The sequence below is a fragment of the Lates calcarifer genome, linkage group LG23, assembly GCF_001640805.2.
Source record: "Lates calcarifer isolate ASB-BC8 linkage group LG23, TLL_Latcal_v3, whole genome shotgun sequence".
Taxonomy (NCBI): Eukaryota; Metazoa; Chordata; class Actinopteri; family Centropomidae; genus Lates; species Lates calcarifer.
In genome coordinates, this window is record NC_066855.1 from 14,826,272 (window position 1) to 14,843,528 (window position 17,257).

The 17,257-nt window shown below is 39.9% G+C and overlaps 2 protein-coding genes across 3 annotated transcripts; both read left to right on the top strand.

The window, feature by feature from the left end:
• Positions 1-1,026: 1,026 nt before the first annotated feature.
• tmem106a (transmembrane protein 106A) lies at positions 1,027-7,942 on the top strand. The gene is made up of 8 exons (XM_018679352.2): positions 1,027-1,410; positions 3,398-3,567; positions 3,811-3,874; positions 4,408-4,561; positions 5,605-5,745; positions 5,841-5,884; positions 5,991-6,044; positions 7,319-7,942. The coding sequence occupies exons 2-8, from the start codon at positions 3,402-3,404 to the stop codon at positions 7,425-7,427; spliced, it is 732 nt and encodes a 243-aa protein (XP_018534868.1). The 5' UTR covers positions 1,027-1,410; positions 3,398-3,401; the 3' UTR covers positions 7,428-7,942.
• Positions 7,943-8,935: 993 nt separating this feature from the next.
• Positions 8,936-11,347, top strand: arl4d (ADP-ribosylation factor-like 4D). 2 transcript variants are annotated; one of them, XM_018679353.2, is made up of 2 exons: positions 8,936-9,044; positions 9,899-11,347. In XM_018679353.2, exon 2 carries the CDS (start codon positions 10,039-10,041, stop codon positions 10,642-10,644), a length of 606 nt encoding a protein of 201 aa, XP_018534869.1. In that variant the 5' UTR covers positions 8,936-9,044; positions 9,899-10,038; the 3' UTR covers positions 10,645-11,347. The 2 variants fall into 2 exon arrangements, with proteins under 2 accessions (XP_018534869.1, XP_018534870.1); XM_018679354.2 differs by lacking the exon at positions 8,936-9,044 and adding an exon at positions 9,062-9,607 and having other exon boundaries at positions 10,014-11,347.
• The last annotated feature ends 5,910 nt before the right edge of the window (positions 11,348-17,257 follow it).

Sequence of the window (17,257 nt, forward strand, 5' to 3'; positions counted from 1 at the left end):
CTCCTGTTTCTTTGCCCCTCTGTTAATGATGAATATCTGAATGTAGGTCATGCCACACTGCACGCACTATATGAATTACATACAGTGCAAGTGCCACAAGCACAGAGGTTACAGTGTACTATACAGTGTAGCATATTTTAATAGCCTTTGTGTACTAAAAGACTAGATTACAGAGAGGGCAACAACCCCAGGTTCATGTCAGCTGGTTGTGCACAGTTTGATCATTTGTTGATTTATGAAGTTATTTACGAAGCTAAAAGCTTGAGTCAAATTCAAATTCTGCAAAGAGAATGCAGATGTTTGCACACAAGATGGTAATCACCCTACATCCAGAACTAAATTAAAGTAAACCAGATCCAACAATCCACCTGCCAGCACCTCCAAAGCTCACTAAATTACAGTATAATTTGTAAAGGTGAAAACAAGTTTACAGGAGGTGCATATAAAGTTGAATATTCCTTAAATTAAACTGCCTGTTGACACATTCACAGAACATAAAAACAACTTTAGAGGAGTTGGTGTTTGGGCTAAAAATAACTACTTATTTATTAAATGAATCAACATTTTGGAAGAGTTAGATGAAAAATTACAGAAATATAATTAACCAGATGTTGATTTTTCCACTGGACAGCAAATGTACATAATAATTATGGTAATTCTTAAAGGAAACCAGTGTGACTGTCAATTAGAAATTTCACGTCAGAGTCAGATGATTACTTGACACAAATCGCTCTGACCTCCTCCTATTTGCAGACTGTGACTCGGCAACAGACTCAAAACAAGTGTCAGAATTCATTATGGCCACTAGAGGCCGTTGTTACATTAATATAATTATATCTCTTTATTGGGCATTTGCTGAAACATTTGACTGGCTGGTTTCCGGGTGGTCTGGGCAAATAATGAACCCACATGTTCACCTGCTTTGAATTTGGAAGTAACAAAGTAATAAATACAAGGCACAGAGGGCACAGGGTAAGTGGGGTCGGGGGTCAGAAGGGGTTTTCCTTCCACGGCCCCACAACAGGTGAAGCCGGCCATGCTGTGCCTGCAGCTGAACAAAAATCCAATGTAAAAGGCTTTACCTGTCATGCTTTACACTTGAATTAATTAAGTATATCGTGCCTGAGCACGTGTTACAGTAGTGTATCCGTGAAGGAGAGTCAATCAAATTAAACGTAGCACATGTGATCCGCCAGTGGACGCAGCCTTCACTGACCTGGCACCTACAGAAGAAGGAAGTGTTCCTCCCACTAGACTCTGGTTGTGTAGAGACAGTAGAGTGTACGGCTGTATTAATGTAGCTTTTCAAACAGCACTAGCAAGAACAACAACAAAAAGAATCCAGCGGTGCAGCAGTTTATGTCTCCACACTGGGAGACATTTGGACTTTAAAGCGAAGTCGTGTCGGAGGTAAGTGCGCAGGCGAAGAAGCATCCTGAACCGCTGTGAGCTCAACTAACGCGCGGCGATTTCTCCCTCACATGTGCTGTTAAAGTGGCATAAGCCATATTTTAACTCTTTCAGACGGTAACATAAGACTGACAACCAAGATTTCTATAATTAACAAGTCTTTAATACATCTGAGTACGTCTAAGTCTGCTGTGAGTCGTGGTCTCTCCACATTTTAATGACGCATGGTCTTAGTTGGAACCAGCGTTTCTTAAGTTGAATAAGTAGTCTTATTCAAGACTGACTCAGAGGAACTCTTCCACCAAAATGCTTAACACAACATTAAGAACTTGCTCTGCTGAGAAAAGGCCTCTGTGACTTTTATATTATTACATTATTAGATTGTTCTAACTGCTTCATTAATGTCTTAAGTAGCATTTTGCTGTTGTAGTTGTTTGAGATGGAGCTAATGGAACTATTTTATAGAGGCTTAAGTTGCATGTATCATTACATCATGATTGATTTTGAAGGTAAAAGCTTCATTTGTACAATAACTAGTTAATACAACTGTCAGATAAACGAGGCAGAGTGAAAACTACATTTTTTCACCTGAATCTTTGTGGAGTAAAAGTACAAAGTAGCCTAAGACATAAGTAGTTAAGTAAATGTACTTAGTTACATTCCACCACTGCAGAATGATGGTCCAAATTTGTCATATTAAAGCTTTGTTTACATCGGTAATTATTGTAAATGGTGTACACAGTGTAATTTTATATAATGTAGGTGAAGATAGCTGCAGTTTGTACTGATTTTGATGTTTAACAAAAACCCCTGCTTTTTGATGTTGGAGGAAGTTGAATTGCAGCTACGCCAGTTTTGAGAATCATGAATTGTACTAACACGATGACTATAATTCATGCTAAAATAAAGTGAAAACGCTCTCTAGAAGTGCATTAGGAATACTGTACTTTTACTGTTGACACACTGTGTTTGTGGAGCTACAGTTCAGCATAAATAAATTAGAATGACACCAGGTAGAGTTCACACCTCCACCAAGGCCAAACAATCCTATAACAATAATCCAATAATCCTGGTCTGTCTGACTCTTATCCACCCCTTTAACTTGATCCACACTGGATTCATGGGTTCTTCTCTGGCCTGTGCTCTATCCTTCCACCAAGTGTGGCTCAAATCGGCTCAGTACTTTTTTGTGTGATCCTGCTAACAAACAAACTAACATGGATGGAAAGTTAACCTCCTTGGCGGAGGTAACAAAACAAGCCAGTTTACTGTAGCTTGCTCATAGAAAAGATGGACGGAGTTCAAATCCATCCGCTGAGTGCTCACTTCAAAATTAGTCTATTTTTATAATCACACCTGAATTTTACATGTAAGGGTAGTTCAGAAATAAAGAATGGAAAACATCTGCGTCTTAGTTTTTATGTCACTGTATAGAGTGTGCTGCTGACTAAATGAAAAATGAACTGTAAAATGTACCAATCTACAGATTTAATAACAACTCAGGTCAGCTCAGGTTTCACATATTTCATGCTGCAGACAATATAGTGAAAGCAGAATGATTCAGTAAATGACCACAACTTCCAGTCAAACTACAAAGTCATTTCTAATTATTGCATCATTGGCAGAAAAGCCTGATGAATAAAACCTGCATGCATGTATTTTATCCAACAGGAATGCCTGATACTAAAAGTGTTTGCAGGTCTTACTAAGTTGCAATAGAACTATAAAATAAAGTATTTTTCTGTCACTCCCACACTGCTGACTCTGCTTACATCCCTGACATGTGGTGCAAGAATGAGCTTTTATTAGTCATTTAAAGGTTTGTGAGGGAGCCTGGTATCAAAGGTGACTGCCAGAGGCCTCACAGGAAGGATGACAGAGGGGTTTTTCTGTGGAAGTGCTGCACGTACTGTAAAGCTCTATGAGTTTTGGGTGCTTTTCCAGACATTTTTGACTCATCTTTTTTGTTCTTTTCCTTTCAATAAAGTGCCATGGATACACCAGGGCATAGCAGCAAAATGACAGAGGTTCCTGATCTGACCAGAGCAACGGAGAAGGTGAAAACGCTGAAGCACTTTCCTCCATACGGCTCCATAAATGGACACTCAACAGGAGACACCTGCCCCACATGTCGCGGAACCGGGCGTATTCCCAGAGGTTTGTTTTCCTGCAGTCAAAAAAAAAATAAATCTGTTTTTAAACATCTAGACGACCCATTTTCACTATTTTTATAGTCCAATTTACACCTCCCTCATCCTCTCATTTCATGTTCTGCGATAGCGGAACCGCATTAGACTGAAACAGACACAGATCTTCCCCAGCACTTTCACATCAGTTTTGTGGTAAAAACAGGAGTTGGGAGGAAACTGCTAATTTCCTTCTGATCTGTTGTGTTGGCAGGTCATGAGGACCAGCTAGTGGCCGTGATCCCATGTAACGATGTCAGACTGAAACCCAGACGCACGTAAGGAATATGTGTGTGTGTGTGTGTGTGTGTGTGTGTGTGTTTACACAGAGGTGGAATATACCTAAGCACATTTACTTTAACTTGTCTATTTTCATTTCTTGCTACATTTCAGATGGAAATATTGTACTTTTTACTCAGTTACATTGATTTGACACCTTTAGTTACTTTACATGTAAAATAATGATACATTTGTAAAATATAATACAGTGCCACAGAATAAACTACCTAACTTTATGTAAAACCTCAACCAGCTACGACACTAAACTGCTACTTACACAAATAAACCAGTAATAACAATCCAATGGAATAATTTTATACTGCAGTTTTTCTATTTTTTCTTAAGTAAAGAATGTGAATACTTCCTTCACCACCGTGTGTGAGAAAATGTTTAAATATAGTTGAATACATCTTTTTATTATATTTTTATACAGAGTTAGTATGTCTTTGTCTTTCACATTCACACTTTCATAACTGTTAAACCAAAGTATTTATTTAACATGATCAGTTTGCATGTTTGTGTTTTGTTTCAGGAAGCTGTATGTGTGTGTGTCCATGGCCCTGTGTCTCCTTGTTTGCTGTCTGATCCTCTTCTTCCTCTTCCCCCGGAGCGTCACCCTGACACCTGTGTCTGTGCTGTCAGTCATGGTCTACTTCACCCCAGATACAGTGGATATGGAGGTCACAGTAAGTAACAGGTACTCAAGAGTGCAGCCAGTTACATGTGAATCTTTAGCCACAATAATCCGCCCTATAACGCTAAATAGATTCATAATGATTTTTGTAACATATTAGTCAGTGAGCTTTAGAGGTGCTGGTTTGGTGGCTAGCTGTTTCCTTCGTGCTAAGCTAACTGTGTCCGGCCTGCACTTCATATTTAGCGTACAGATGCTAAAGAGTGGGAGTGAGGGTGGCACTGGTCCTCCCATAATGCTCAGCAAGAAATGAGCAAAATAAGCATATTATTTCCCAAAATGTGAAAAGAAAAGCATCAGAACAACATTTAAAAACATAACAACAAGAAATATAATATCAACTGAAACAGAGTAAAATCAACCAAAAATAATAGTCAAGAGATGCAGTTTGAATGCAGCTACAGTGCAGTAGTAAGTGACCTTAAGGCAGCACTACATAACTTGCTAGGCAGAAAGAATTACCAAGCTAGCTTCTTCAGTGGACTGCAGTTCTCGCAGGAGATTATACCTGATCAATCCAAGTTACACAGAGCAAGAGCAGGAATGAAAGAGGCTCCATTCTCCCTGTTACAAGTCACTGTGCCATCGAACTGATTCTTAAGCTGTTGTTTTAAGGTAAAATATTTGCATAATGTTCCTGTAATACTTTGCTTTTCCTCAAGAATATTAGAAATGTTTTTTGGCCCAAAGTTGTGAATTATAAACTAGCGGCAACTTAAAATGTTTTTTATAATTAACTGGAAGCAGAGTAAAGATTGAAGTGTGAACGTGCACAACATAGGACAGATATACAGTACATACAACATGTTATACAGTGTGCTTTCTACTACTGTACCTGAACTTACTGAGCCACTGTCTTTTTATTGTACATGTCAAAACACCATCTTCAGAGAACCCTCTGAATGGTGTTCACATGACACACTGTATATAACTGCTGCAGCTATGAGAAAGACAAAGTCCCCTGAGACTCTTTAATGACAGAAAGGTGTGTCGTGTGCACCTGACCAGCTGTGTGTGTTCTCTTCTCTCCTCTAGAATCTCATCAACATCACCAACGAGAACTTTGTCCCGGTTCAGATAGCCGAGTTCAGCATTCAGAGTCTGGTCACCGACATAGTTGTGGGTAAGACCAAGATATCTAACATGACCGCCATCCAGTCCCGATCACAGAAGTCGGTGAGTTTTTCCAAGATGATTCAAAACAAAATGTATTGTTGATATATTTTCTCATGCAAAAATACTCTTACATCTCTATCTTCAACTTCTCCTAGTACACCATTAAAATTGACCTGCCTATTACGGATAAAGGCTTAAAGTAAGTTTGAAATAAACCATAGAACATTCCAGTTTCTACTATTATTGTTTACATGTATGAACTCAGCACATGTCCACACAGCTGATAACCGTTTCATTTCTTTCAGCTCTTACTGCAAGTCGGGCTCTATCAAGATTCACACCCTATTTCTGGAGTTGCAGTACGTGTCAATCTCAATCTGAAACTTTAGCGGAAGAGGCTGACACATGAGCATATCTCAAATCCACAGGGTGTTACAGACATTGCTGTGTGTGTGCAGGCTCATAAACCACAACCACAAAATAGGTTATCTTCAAAAAGTAGCCTTATCCTTTGACGTTGAATCTGTAAATCTGAAATGTTCCATCAAGATAACACAAAGATCATGTCTTGTCTGTTTTATCTGAATAGTTGCTTTTTACCTCAAATGTGTTTGAATAAGTATTCTCCAAGGATTTGAATGGGTCGAATTTTTGCAAGTAAATGCAAATAAATGGCAGCAAACCTTTCTTGAGGCTGATCAGGGGCCAGCCAAGTACAGCCTCTGGACACAGTGTTACATTAACATTAATTCATTTGGCTTCTGTACTAGTGGTAGCATCACTGTCAGTAAAAATTGTCAGTATTTGCTGAGGTTCCCTTCAGTCAGCTTGTATCGGCCATACCCAACCAACCAGAGGCCACAGAGAACATGAAGCTTCAGTAAATAGGCTATTACTCATTCCAGACAAAGCAGCCACACTATAACATTTCCTGTTAAATTGAAAACCACACAGTATCTGTCACAGTTTAACTTAGTTATGTAGTTATTTACTGTACCACTTGCGATAACGCTGCATTTCTTGTTAACAGGAATAAAAGAACAGTTACACTTGGGGGCAGCAGAACAAGCTGAAAACATATTAAACTGATTGATCATTAATTTATAAAATGGTTATGGTGAATGTTTCAGAAGACAGATATTAACACAACAGCAGACACAATAGCATTCATGTAGACTTGTGTAACTCCAATGTTAACTCTCCTTTTAGCTCTGTTTTGGTCTCCACTAGCTCTTGAGGAAAACATCAGGTTCTTTAGCTGCTAAATGCTTATGTTTGGTGCCTCGCAGGCAGTGCACAGTGGGTTTACCAGAGCTTTTTTTTGTGCAAATAGCTGCTTGTTGTGGCTGGAAACAAGTTTGTTGAGTGTGGAGTTTGCGGACCAGAAAAACAAAACAATAAGCTAAAAGATGTTAAGACATTCTTTAGAGTTCAGGAAAACTGCAGAGTCATGTAGCAGTGAATTCATCACTACAGGCCACCGCGTTCACATTTCACACAGTTATTTGATCCATTGTTAATATAAAAAAATATTGATTCATGCAGCTTGAAATGTTACAAAATCATGACATAGCAGATACTGGCTCTGACTTGTCTCTCATACTGTTTTTTTTTAAATTCTTTTTGCCCCCAGAATGACGATGAATATTTCCTATCTCTCTCACATGGAGCAGCTGTCTCTGAACACCTTTGAGTATATTGACTGTGGCACCAATTCAACAATCCCACATCCTGTGAGATGATGAAATCAAAATGAAAAACACCAAAGTCGCAGTGTGAAATAATGGGTATCTTGGCTGCATCATCACTTTATCTCCTTTGTATGGAATGTGAATGTGTGAATGATAAACTACTGTGAAAATGCATCTTTATCTTATTCTGTATGTTCTTTCAGAATACTTTCAGACTTATATCAATCACTACAAAGTTCCAATTTAAAAATATAGATACTTCAAATGTTCTTATATCTTGGCATGAACTCTTACTTTTAAGAGACCTGCCTTTAAATCTGTATTATGGGTAAATTAGTCTCATAAAATCGTGTGAAACAGGCACAAAATGCTGAAATGCAAAGTGTGAAAAGTGTGTTTTCATTTTAAGACTTGTAAACTTTGTAAAAATGTAAGTAATTGCACAACATTTTTGGAAACATCTTAATTTTTTTTTGGGCAGGATGCCACACATTGTGTAAACAGGATGTTGATCTCTGATAATTTTGTCTTTTGTCATTTGCACTTTATTAAACTGTGTCATTTAAGGTTCTGTTGTGACTTCTATATTATAATCCGTGAGTCACCATCATCATTTCAGAATTTCTTCACATTTTGAACCTTAACTCTTGTAACTTTGCCTAAATTACAAAGTCATACTGTATTTTCTCACAGTGGTTTCTGACCATGCATAATATTTTGGTTTTATTCTATTTGCTCATTTGACTTTTACTTGCAGTATTTTTATATTGAGGTATTGTAATTGAGTACTTCTCCCACAACAGGTGGCTGAGCTGTGCTGATTAAAATTAAAATCCAAATAGTTTTGTTGTGTGTGCAGACTACATGTTTACAACAAACAAACATTTTATTCTGGCAAACTGGGTACCTGGAGTTGAAGACACTCATAATGACTTCAATATTATTGTTTTTAATAATGAATGTTTTTTTAACCTACCACATCATATTAGAGTCAATATAACGCCAAAGTGTAATAAAACAAAAACATCTAGAAAAGACTCATATTTTGCTCCAGTCCTTGAAGTTCTTGAGAGTGGACACAGGGGGGAGCCAATGCTTTGTTAGGTGACCCCCACCTTTGACAGCTGTGAAGTAGTGGTGTGGAAATACTCTGTTTTGGGGCTGTGTGGCAGCTGTTAACACATGAAACACTGCACAGACAGAGGGAAGAGTGGATTCTTTTAAATATCAGCTAATTCTATATGCGAATATCCTGCAGTTAGTGAGAAGAAACTGAGAGTGAAAAGAGGCTGGTTTGAATAACAGACCTCAAAATCCACCATGAACCACTTCAGAAACACAAACCGAGGCTTTTTATTTATCCATTAAGAACTTAATATATACCAAATCAACCTGCAGATGTGACAAAGCTCAGTAAAACACTGAATCTCATTCAAGTGTCAGTGGTTAACGTGCCACCACAGACCGACAGGGGGCGTGGTTTAGCCGTCCAGGTGGCCGTGACGTCACCCAGGCTTGAGGTGCTGTGCTCTCGAGTCTCCTCAAATCTCTTCAGTGCTGCTGGAGGAGGAGAGCAGGAGCGGATGTGACCACCGGGACACAACATCATCTGTCGACTATGGATGTGTTTATTTCGTGTGGATGATGGTTTCGCGGCGCATTTAGAAGGTATGGATGTTTGGAATGTGCAGGAGGACATTTTAATGTTTTTATTCTTACAGGCTGTGTAAACTGCACGCGTTTTATTTTTATTAGTATCGCGTATTTAGTCTGGTTATAGTTAATCCCTTAAAGTTTCATAGGCTCCATTAGTGAGATATCTTGAAGTTATTTCATTCATTTGCACAAATGAAACCTCAGTAGAAAATATACAGTCCAAATTAGATGGGTAGGTTTCGTGCAGGAGAGGCGGAAAACTAAGGTGGCTTATTAATTTCGAAGACAGTGAAGTAATAAAATCGATTCAGAAGCATGACACTACATTTTACCTCTAGAAACAATGATACTCTAATACGACGCAGGGTCCCAAGTAAATAATATCTTCCTGCAAACATGCAGTGGCTGTATTCTGTCCAAAGGCAGCTGTTTGATGGGTATCAGGATGTCAACAACAACCGGATTAGTGCTGCTGCAGCAGTCCTCATAGACAGTTGGCAGAGTGAACCAGGGAATACATATTATCCATCCACTGCAATGAAATCAATCTGCCCCGCGCAAGAGAAGCATTTCAGGTTTAACAGTCTTAAGAGGATTACCCATACCAAATAAGAAACTAGATCTCAGACACCCAATCAACTGTTGAAAAGCCAATATGTTTATTGATTTGGATGTAGTAAACTGAGGGACAGTAAAGTAGAAAATCTCAGCTGTGAACTAGCAGACTGATAGGATGAAATTGCATCAAGAACTGATAATCATCACTATCTATTGTCAATGCCTCCTTGCAAACACACATTCCTTAAGCACCCATTGTCTTCTCATTAAATGTTAACTCACTGTGTATGTGTGTGTGTTTTGATAAGGTCTCCACACCATCTGATCCTATCTGCCTCTGAGGACAGGGAGCAAATGCCAATCTCCTGAAAAAAAAAAAAAAAAGGGATTAAATCAGGAATCTGACACCTCGTCTCACCTAAGTAGGTGTGAATTGCTGGCTGTAATCATGGGCAACCAGCTGACTGATATCGCTCCCAACACGCCGTTCCTGCCAAGCTTCCAGTCGCTGCACGTGGTGGTCATCGGCCTCGACTCAGCCGGCAAAACCTCCCTGCTCTACAGGCTCAAGTTGAAGGAGTTTGTGAAAACAATCCCCACAAAGGGCTTCAACACAGAAAAAATCAAGGTGGCAGTGGGGGCGTCTCGGGCCATAAACTTCCAGGTGTGGGATGTGGGCGGGCAGGAGAAGCTGCGCCCACTATGGAAGTCTTACACCCGGCGGACGGATGGTATGGTGTTTGTGGTGGACTCCACGGAGCTGGAGAGGATGGAGGAGGCCAGAGTGGAGCTCCACAAGATCACCCGAACCTCGGAGAACCAGGGGGTCCCTGTGCTGATCCTGGCCAACAAGCAGGACCTGGATTCAGCCTTGTCTGTCAGCGAGGTGGAGAAGCTGCTTTCTGTCCACGAACTGAGCATGTACACGCTGCATCACGTGCAGAGCTGCAGCGCTGTGAACGGTCAGGGACTCCAGCCGGGCCTGGAGAAACTGTATGAGATGATCCTGAAGAGGAAGAAGATGGTGAAGCACAACAGGAACAGAAAGAGATGAACTCTTGGCTCACACTGTGGACATTACCTCAAGAGATTTATCCACTGTTGAGACACTTCCAAGCTTAATGGTCCCTTTTAATGGGAAAGCGATCTGTGCCAACAAAACAACAATTACACACGGCCTTAGGGTCGGGAGAAATGGATTTGCTCATAATAATTGAAACAGTATTGACATATTCTTTGTTCTGCAATCGTGCAGCTGTCCTTTGAAGGCTTAAGATACAGATTTAAAGATTTAAACCTTGATAGCAGTTAGTTTCCACTAAGTGCTTTTCCACTCTTGTTTAAAAGATTTCTAACAAGACGTTTGCCTGTTAAGTGTAGGACTAATATATGAGCACATTAACATCCATGTGGCAGGTACTCGGTGCAGAAAAATCTAGAATAAAATTTAAAATGTCCTTATATTCCTTCACAAGTTTGCACAGATTATACCCAACTAAACAGCTGTTTTTGTTACACAATATATGGATACTTCCCAGAATATTTATTCCACATTTTTGTGTTTTGTGCTGGACAGAAGGACTTGTGGTGTTGGAGCACCACATTCTATTAAATTTCATTGCCATGGAACAGTTATCCCAAGTGCATTCCCTTCATGGCCACAGAGGTTAAGTTTCATTTACTATAACAATAGTGTTTATACAAATTGTACATTTTTGTAACACTGAGGACTTAATAAAACGAAGCACTGTACAGAACATCCAGTGTTATCTTTCTATCTTGCAGTTAATAGAGCATTCTTATGGTTTAGGTCTGGGCCTGAGAAATGGATAAAATATTGTTATGAACCAGAATGTATGAAGTTATTCCAGAGTAAGGTTTGGGTTTACAAACCTTAGTTTAACTCCTTAAAGCTGCTATAATCAGTAGTTTTATATTAAGAAGGATCAGGTGATGATGTGAATGTGAAAGGATTGCTTGTTGTAGGTTTTTTTTTTAAGGTCACTGTTTTAGTTTTCTGGCCCACAACGTTACTATTTTGACTCAGTTTCACAGATCTAGTGTTGATTTTACTCTGCAAAGGACAAAATTAGCAACTAGCAGCTGAACATATTGGAGCAAGAGGCAGATATTTCCCTTGGTGGGAAACCTTGGAATTGGTGGAGACCAAAAACAGAGCAAAAAGAGAGTTAATATTGGACTTACAGAGTGATAATGTTGCTCACTATCTGTTAGGTATGTAAATAGGCAAATGTTTGCAAAGAAATTAATTAATTTAAAAGGTGATAACATGTAAGTGTTGTTTTCAGAGTTTGTGTCTGGTACCCCCAAGGATTAAAATATTTGTAAGAAATGAAATAGAAATGTATCGCATTCTAATTTGAAGTCCTGAATTGTGACCCTTTTCCCTATTCACTCCAACCCCTGCCCCTCCCCCCACACGAGCCAAAAAATCCATTTGCTTTGATTCTGGGCCTTCCAGTCTGCCAGCTGCTGACAGTGTAATTGCATCAATTAGTGGCGAGGTGGTTCAGAGGCTAGGCGGTTTAGTCTTGTTGTGTGATCAGGCTGGACTGAACCACCTCAGGCCATCATCTGATTCACTGTTGCTCCAACCCCCCCCCCCAAACAAAGAGGATGAAGTTCAGCAGGTTTAGGTTGAAACCACAGCCATATTTATGTGTTTTCTGACGACTTGATGAAGGAAGTGTTCTGAAATCGCAATTTTTCAAAGACACAATGTCGCTGCATGTACGTATGCAGCTAAAACAACACTAAAGGATGCCTGGTGATTTAAATACAAACAAACACAACACGAACTCCCGGTCTCCTGCTGACTGTGATGTCAGATGCAAAAGAAACTTTCATTTTTTTCATCCAGTAGAAGAAGATATATGAGAGAAACACTTCAGAATTTTTATTTCATTTCTGTGTTTTTTGAGAGTATTCTGTCACAAACACATCCCTGTTTAAGGAACACATTGCATTTACATCAACTGAAGGTCAACAGAGCACCAGCCATCTGATGTGTCTTGTTGCATTTTATCATTATTGCTGAATCATTTCAGAAACTGTTACAGCTATTCGTGGCAGTTCTGTAACTGTTCTCAATAACACGTTTTAATCCTCTTGCTCTTCTACAAATCTCTTAAGTCACCGCTCAAATATGACATTATGCAACAAACGTCCAATCTACAGGTCACACACTGTTGACCTGCATACCGTCAGTTTCTCTGTGTGCGTGTGTGTGTGCTCCTGCTGTGTATTTGTCTTGCCCGACATGATGAGATAATGATTTGTTACCAACACAGATGCCTCCTGCTAAGTGTTCTTAAATGCTGAATGTCAGCGGAGGCATAAATGCATGCACATATAATACAGCAATAGCACGAACACACCCATGCATGGACACATGCGAGCACGCGGCAGCGCAAACATCTTGACTTCTGTGACCTCTCCGTCCCCATTATTCACAATGGCGAGCTCATTAAAAACTTTCAAGGATGTCTTTTGCAGAATCATCTTGACACAGCAGCTGGTCCCTGAATAAATTAGCATCTCGATGTGGTGTTTTCAACAGCTGAGACACACTGTGGGCATGTGGAGGCATCAATCAGCCAATGAAAAGCACCTCAACGTTCTGCAACTGAGATTCTTTGCCCAGAATAAAAGGTGTAAAAGACACTGTATTGCAGCTAGGGGAAGGTGCTGTTGTGCCTATAGCCCACTGCACACTTGATTGACTTGCTGAATTGGAGTCTTGATCCATCCAGTGGGGGAAAAGCTAGAGAGAGCTGCATGTGATTTTTTTTACACACTCTCTCTTTGCTTTTCTTTCTGCATGTTTCTGTCACACACTGTACAGACATCCTGCTATTCTTTCTCTCTCATGCCTCCTGTTTTCTAGGCTATATGGTGGCTGACAAGGAACACACAAGAGAGGGATGCCTTGGGGATTATGTGTCAGGGCTTAAGATGTGGAATCGCACACAGACAGGTGTATCCCTGGATTCTAAAATCAGACACAGGCTCACTTCTGGGCTTCAGAAACACTGATTTCCATCAGCTACCCAAAGGGCACACAACCCCTATTGTGTCCTCCTTTTCTCCTCAAAAAACATAATGCAATAACTGCAAAGGAGGACTAATTGTAAGAATTTACAAACAAGACTAATTGTCTAAACAAACCTTTGACTCTGCATTGTGTTGAATGGTGAATTATTTCTGTTATATGACCAATTTAGCGCTTGAAAAGTGCACTACCCTCCCTTGGACAGCTTCATGGTTGCATTTCATATTCATACAGAGGACATACTAATATTAATCTATCAACCTTGTGCACAATGCACACATTAGGATGCCCTTGAGCCATTAAATCTACAGGGATACACTGATCAGTACAGGAAATTGTACTAGGTTATAGCAAGTAGAATCACATTTTAACTGCCTCACATCATTAGCTTAGTTTCTAGCTGTCTACTTTGCTGTTTTTGGTTCGTACCTGTAATTAAGCAGTTTTAGAGGCGGAACTAATAACACCGCTCTATTGTTGCGCACGTAATTAATTAAATTAACACCTTGCAAGCGAAGCGTCAAGTGAGCAGCGCACAGGATGAGCACTCTAGCTAAATTTAAATCAAGCATTTAAACGAACATAATCTAGAAGAAGGAGACAAAAACAACGACAAGGACGAAATATTCAACATTTAGCCCCTCCTAGTAATAAGCAGCTTACACGGTATGTTTGATTCAAGTTTATTTTTATACGGTAAAAAATGTACAACAACTTTTGTGAAATGTTTTATATTCAGTCAACAATTTTTATGTTTTTTTCTATGATTTATATTGCAAGTGCATAATTTACATATGTTGTGTGACTGTATAGCCGTAGGGGCATGAATTTGTAAATTTTAAACTGGAGGCTGTATTCAGACACAATGCTTTGTGCTTAGCGCTAACGTTAGCCTGCTAGCAGTGGCAATGCTGTCATGCTAATGGTCAGTAGAAAGGGCTTGATGAGTAAACTGTATTGTTACATAAAAAGAGGATTCCTGAAATGACAGAAAGATGTAAATGACATGGTTAAATAGGAAACGGTTAATATTAAATGAAGTTATGTTTGCAGTAGTGATTCTGTGAGGCTGTGTTTAGGCACAGCAGTGTTTTGAACTAAACGCTAACAGCATCATGCTAACAGGCTCACAATGACCATGCTAACACGCTCATGTTTAGCAGGTATAATGTTTACCATGTTCACCATCTTAGTTTAGAGTGTTAGCATGCTATTATTTTCTAATTAGCTCTCAACACAAAGCACAGTGGGGGATACGAACATCACTAGTTTTTCAGGTATAAACTAAAGTTTTGGTTTTCTGACTTGATTAAGGTGCTAGAAAGCAAATCAAATGGTCAAGTTATTACAGTTCATCCTGACGGGAACACAAATATTCAAATGTACCATATTTAATCAGAAGCCATCCAATAGTTGTTAAGACAGGTTACTAGAAATTGAAAGTGCCTACCTTATGGTGGCAGGAGATTGATCCTCTGGGGATCATGAATGTTTATACAAAATTTAATATCAGTCCACTGAATAGATGTTGTCATATTTCACTGACTGCCTATATCTGATAGCTAAGTGATAAGTCTGACCTGATGGTGGTGCTTTATAAAGTATCAGTGGATCATTTAAGTCAGTAGGATTCATCTTCTGTGGACAATGAATGTCTACATAGGATGAATAATTGTTGAGATATTGAAGTCTGGAACAAAACGGTGGACTGACTGATGAACCAACCAACAACGCCATCCGTAAATCTATGCTAGCATGACCAAAACCAGGAGCTTAAACAGCTGCAGTGGGGCATCAGATGTAAAAGGTAAAAGTTACAAAAAAATCCACATATACAACAACAGAGCAATAATTCTCTGCTGTAGACTCTTTAAAGCCCCCTATGATGAAAAGCAACAGAGCTCTGGGCATGAATCCAAGCCTCTTAACACGTCCAACTGGGCCCTAGACATAATTTTCTGTCACCATGGCAACCTGAAGTCAGCAGTCACTAAAGGGTGACCTGTGAGGGCAGTGGTGGGGGTCAAATTGCTTTTTGTGGCTGGATGTCCAATCCAGCTGAGGTTACAGAGGGGGCAGGGAGATTAGAAAAAGAAGCTCAGATCAATACTGGAATCCTGAGATCACTGCCTCGCTCTATCTGTCTCTGTCTTTTCACATCTTTTTCTTTTTTCCCCTCACTTCTTTATCTCCTCCTCTCTGTCTGTCTGTATTTAATCGCCAGTTTTAAATTTGTTTACAACCTTTGTTTTGCCTGCCCTTTCACTCTCCTTTGCTCTGTTTCTGATGGTATTGATGTGAGTCACTATGAAAATATCTCAAATTTCACACCAGCAGAATCTTTCTAGGAAATCAAGCCTTGTTGACATTGCTGTGGATCCAGAGGCAAGAGGGGTTTGGTTTTGCAGAAGAGAGAGTTGGCCATTAGCACTAGCAGCAGAGTGAAGGTCTTTTGAGGGTTCAAAAGGGACAATGTTTGGTGGGAGGGCTGGATTACTTGCTTTAGCTTTTATTTCCGAAAGGTCGTAAAGCTGCCACTTGGCCTTCATTTAGAGCCGAGCCTGCAGGATTGAATGGATGGGAAGGGATTGCGAGGGAAACTGAAGCTTGACTTTACCACACAGGGCTCTTTCAACCCCTGGGCTATAAGAGAAGAAAGAACAAACACCAAGGCCATATTTCTTAGTTGTGAAAAAGACAAAGTGGGTGGGGCTGCTGTGTTTGTATCAAAATTGCCTTTACATCTGAGGTGACCCTGTGCCAAAACATATGGATGTGATCATCTCCTTTATTCATGCTTCACCACTGGCTGAAGGACTGTAATCATTTTCATTTCATTTGTGAATAAAGGATATCACATCAGGGGTCAGGCAGCATTTATTCATATATGCTTCATTCCCTGCAGATTCAGAGTCAAGGATGAGTCATTGCTCAAGGGAGCTGTGAAGAAATTATGGGCCACGTATTTACTGTGATTTAAACTTTATGGCCAAACTTTTCCATAACTAGTTCAGCTGCAGGGGGGATATAAATATGACTTCATGGATGATTTCATGCTTCCAAGTCGTCTCAAAGGTTCTAGATTCAGTCACTTTTAAGGAAGAAAACCTCTTCTTGTGTTCTCTTGATGCACAGGGCTTATGAAGTGAATGCATAATGGTGTCATTTTTAAACATCTGGCAAATCACACTGCTCTTGTGTTTTGAATTATCACATAGAAATGGTCACTACCCACTAATGTGGCAGTTGGATATCTGTGCAAGGTTTTATGATGTTTTTTCTTGTGTTTTAATCAGTCCAGTGTAGATTCTGTACACCCACACTGCCACCCTGGGTCTACCCCTGATCCCACACTGGGATTACCCAGACACCCATCTGGTGTATACTAGCTAGTGGGGTGCCCACTAACCACCAGCTCTAGTTAATCCTGGCTGTTACTGCTGTTTAGAAACAGACCGGCCTCTCTAAGCAGCAACCCAGACTGCTGTGGCATAAGACACGCTGTGAGGTGCTGTATCGAGATCAGAGCTGTTTATTTGTGTCACCCTGGCAGTGGGCGGATCTGGGAATGTGCTGACCTGGGAATTATGTGGTT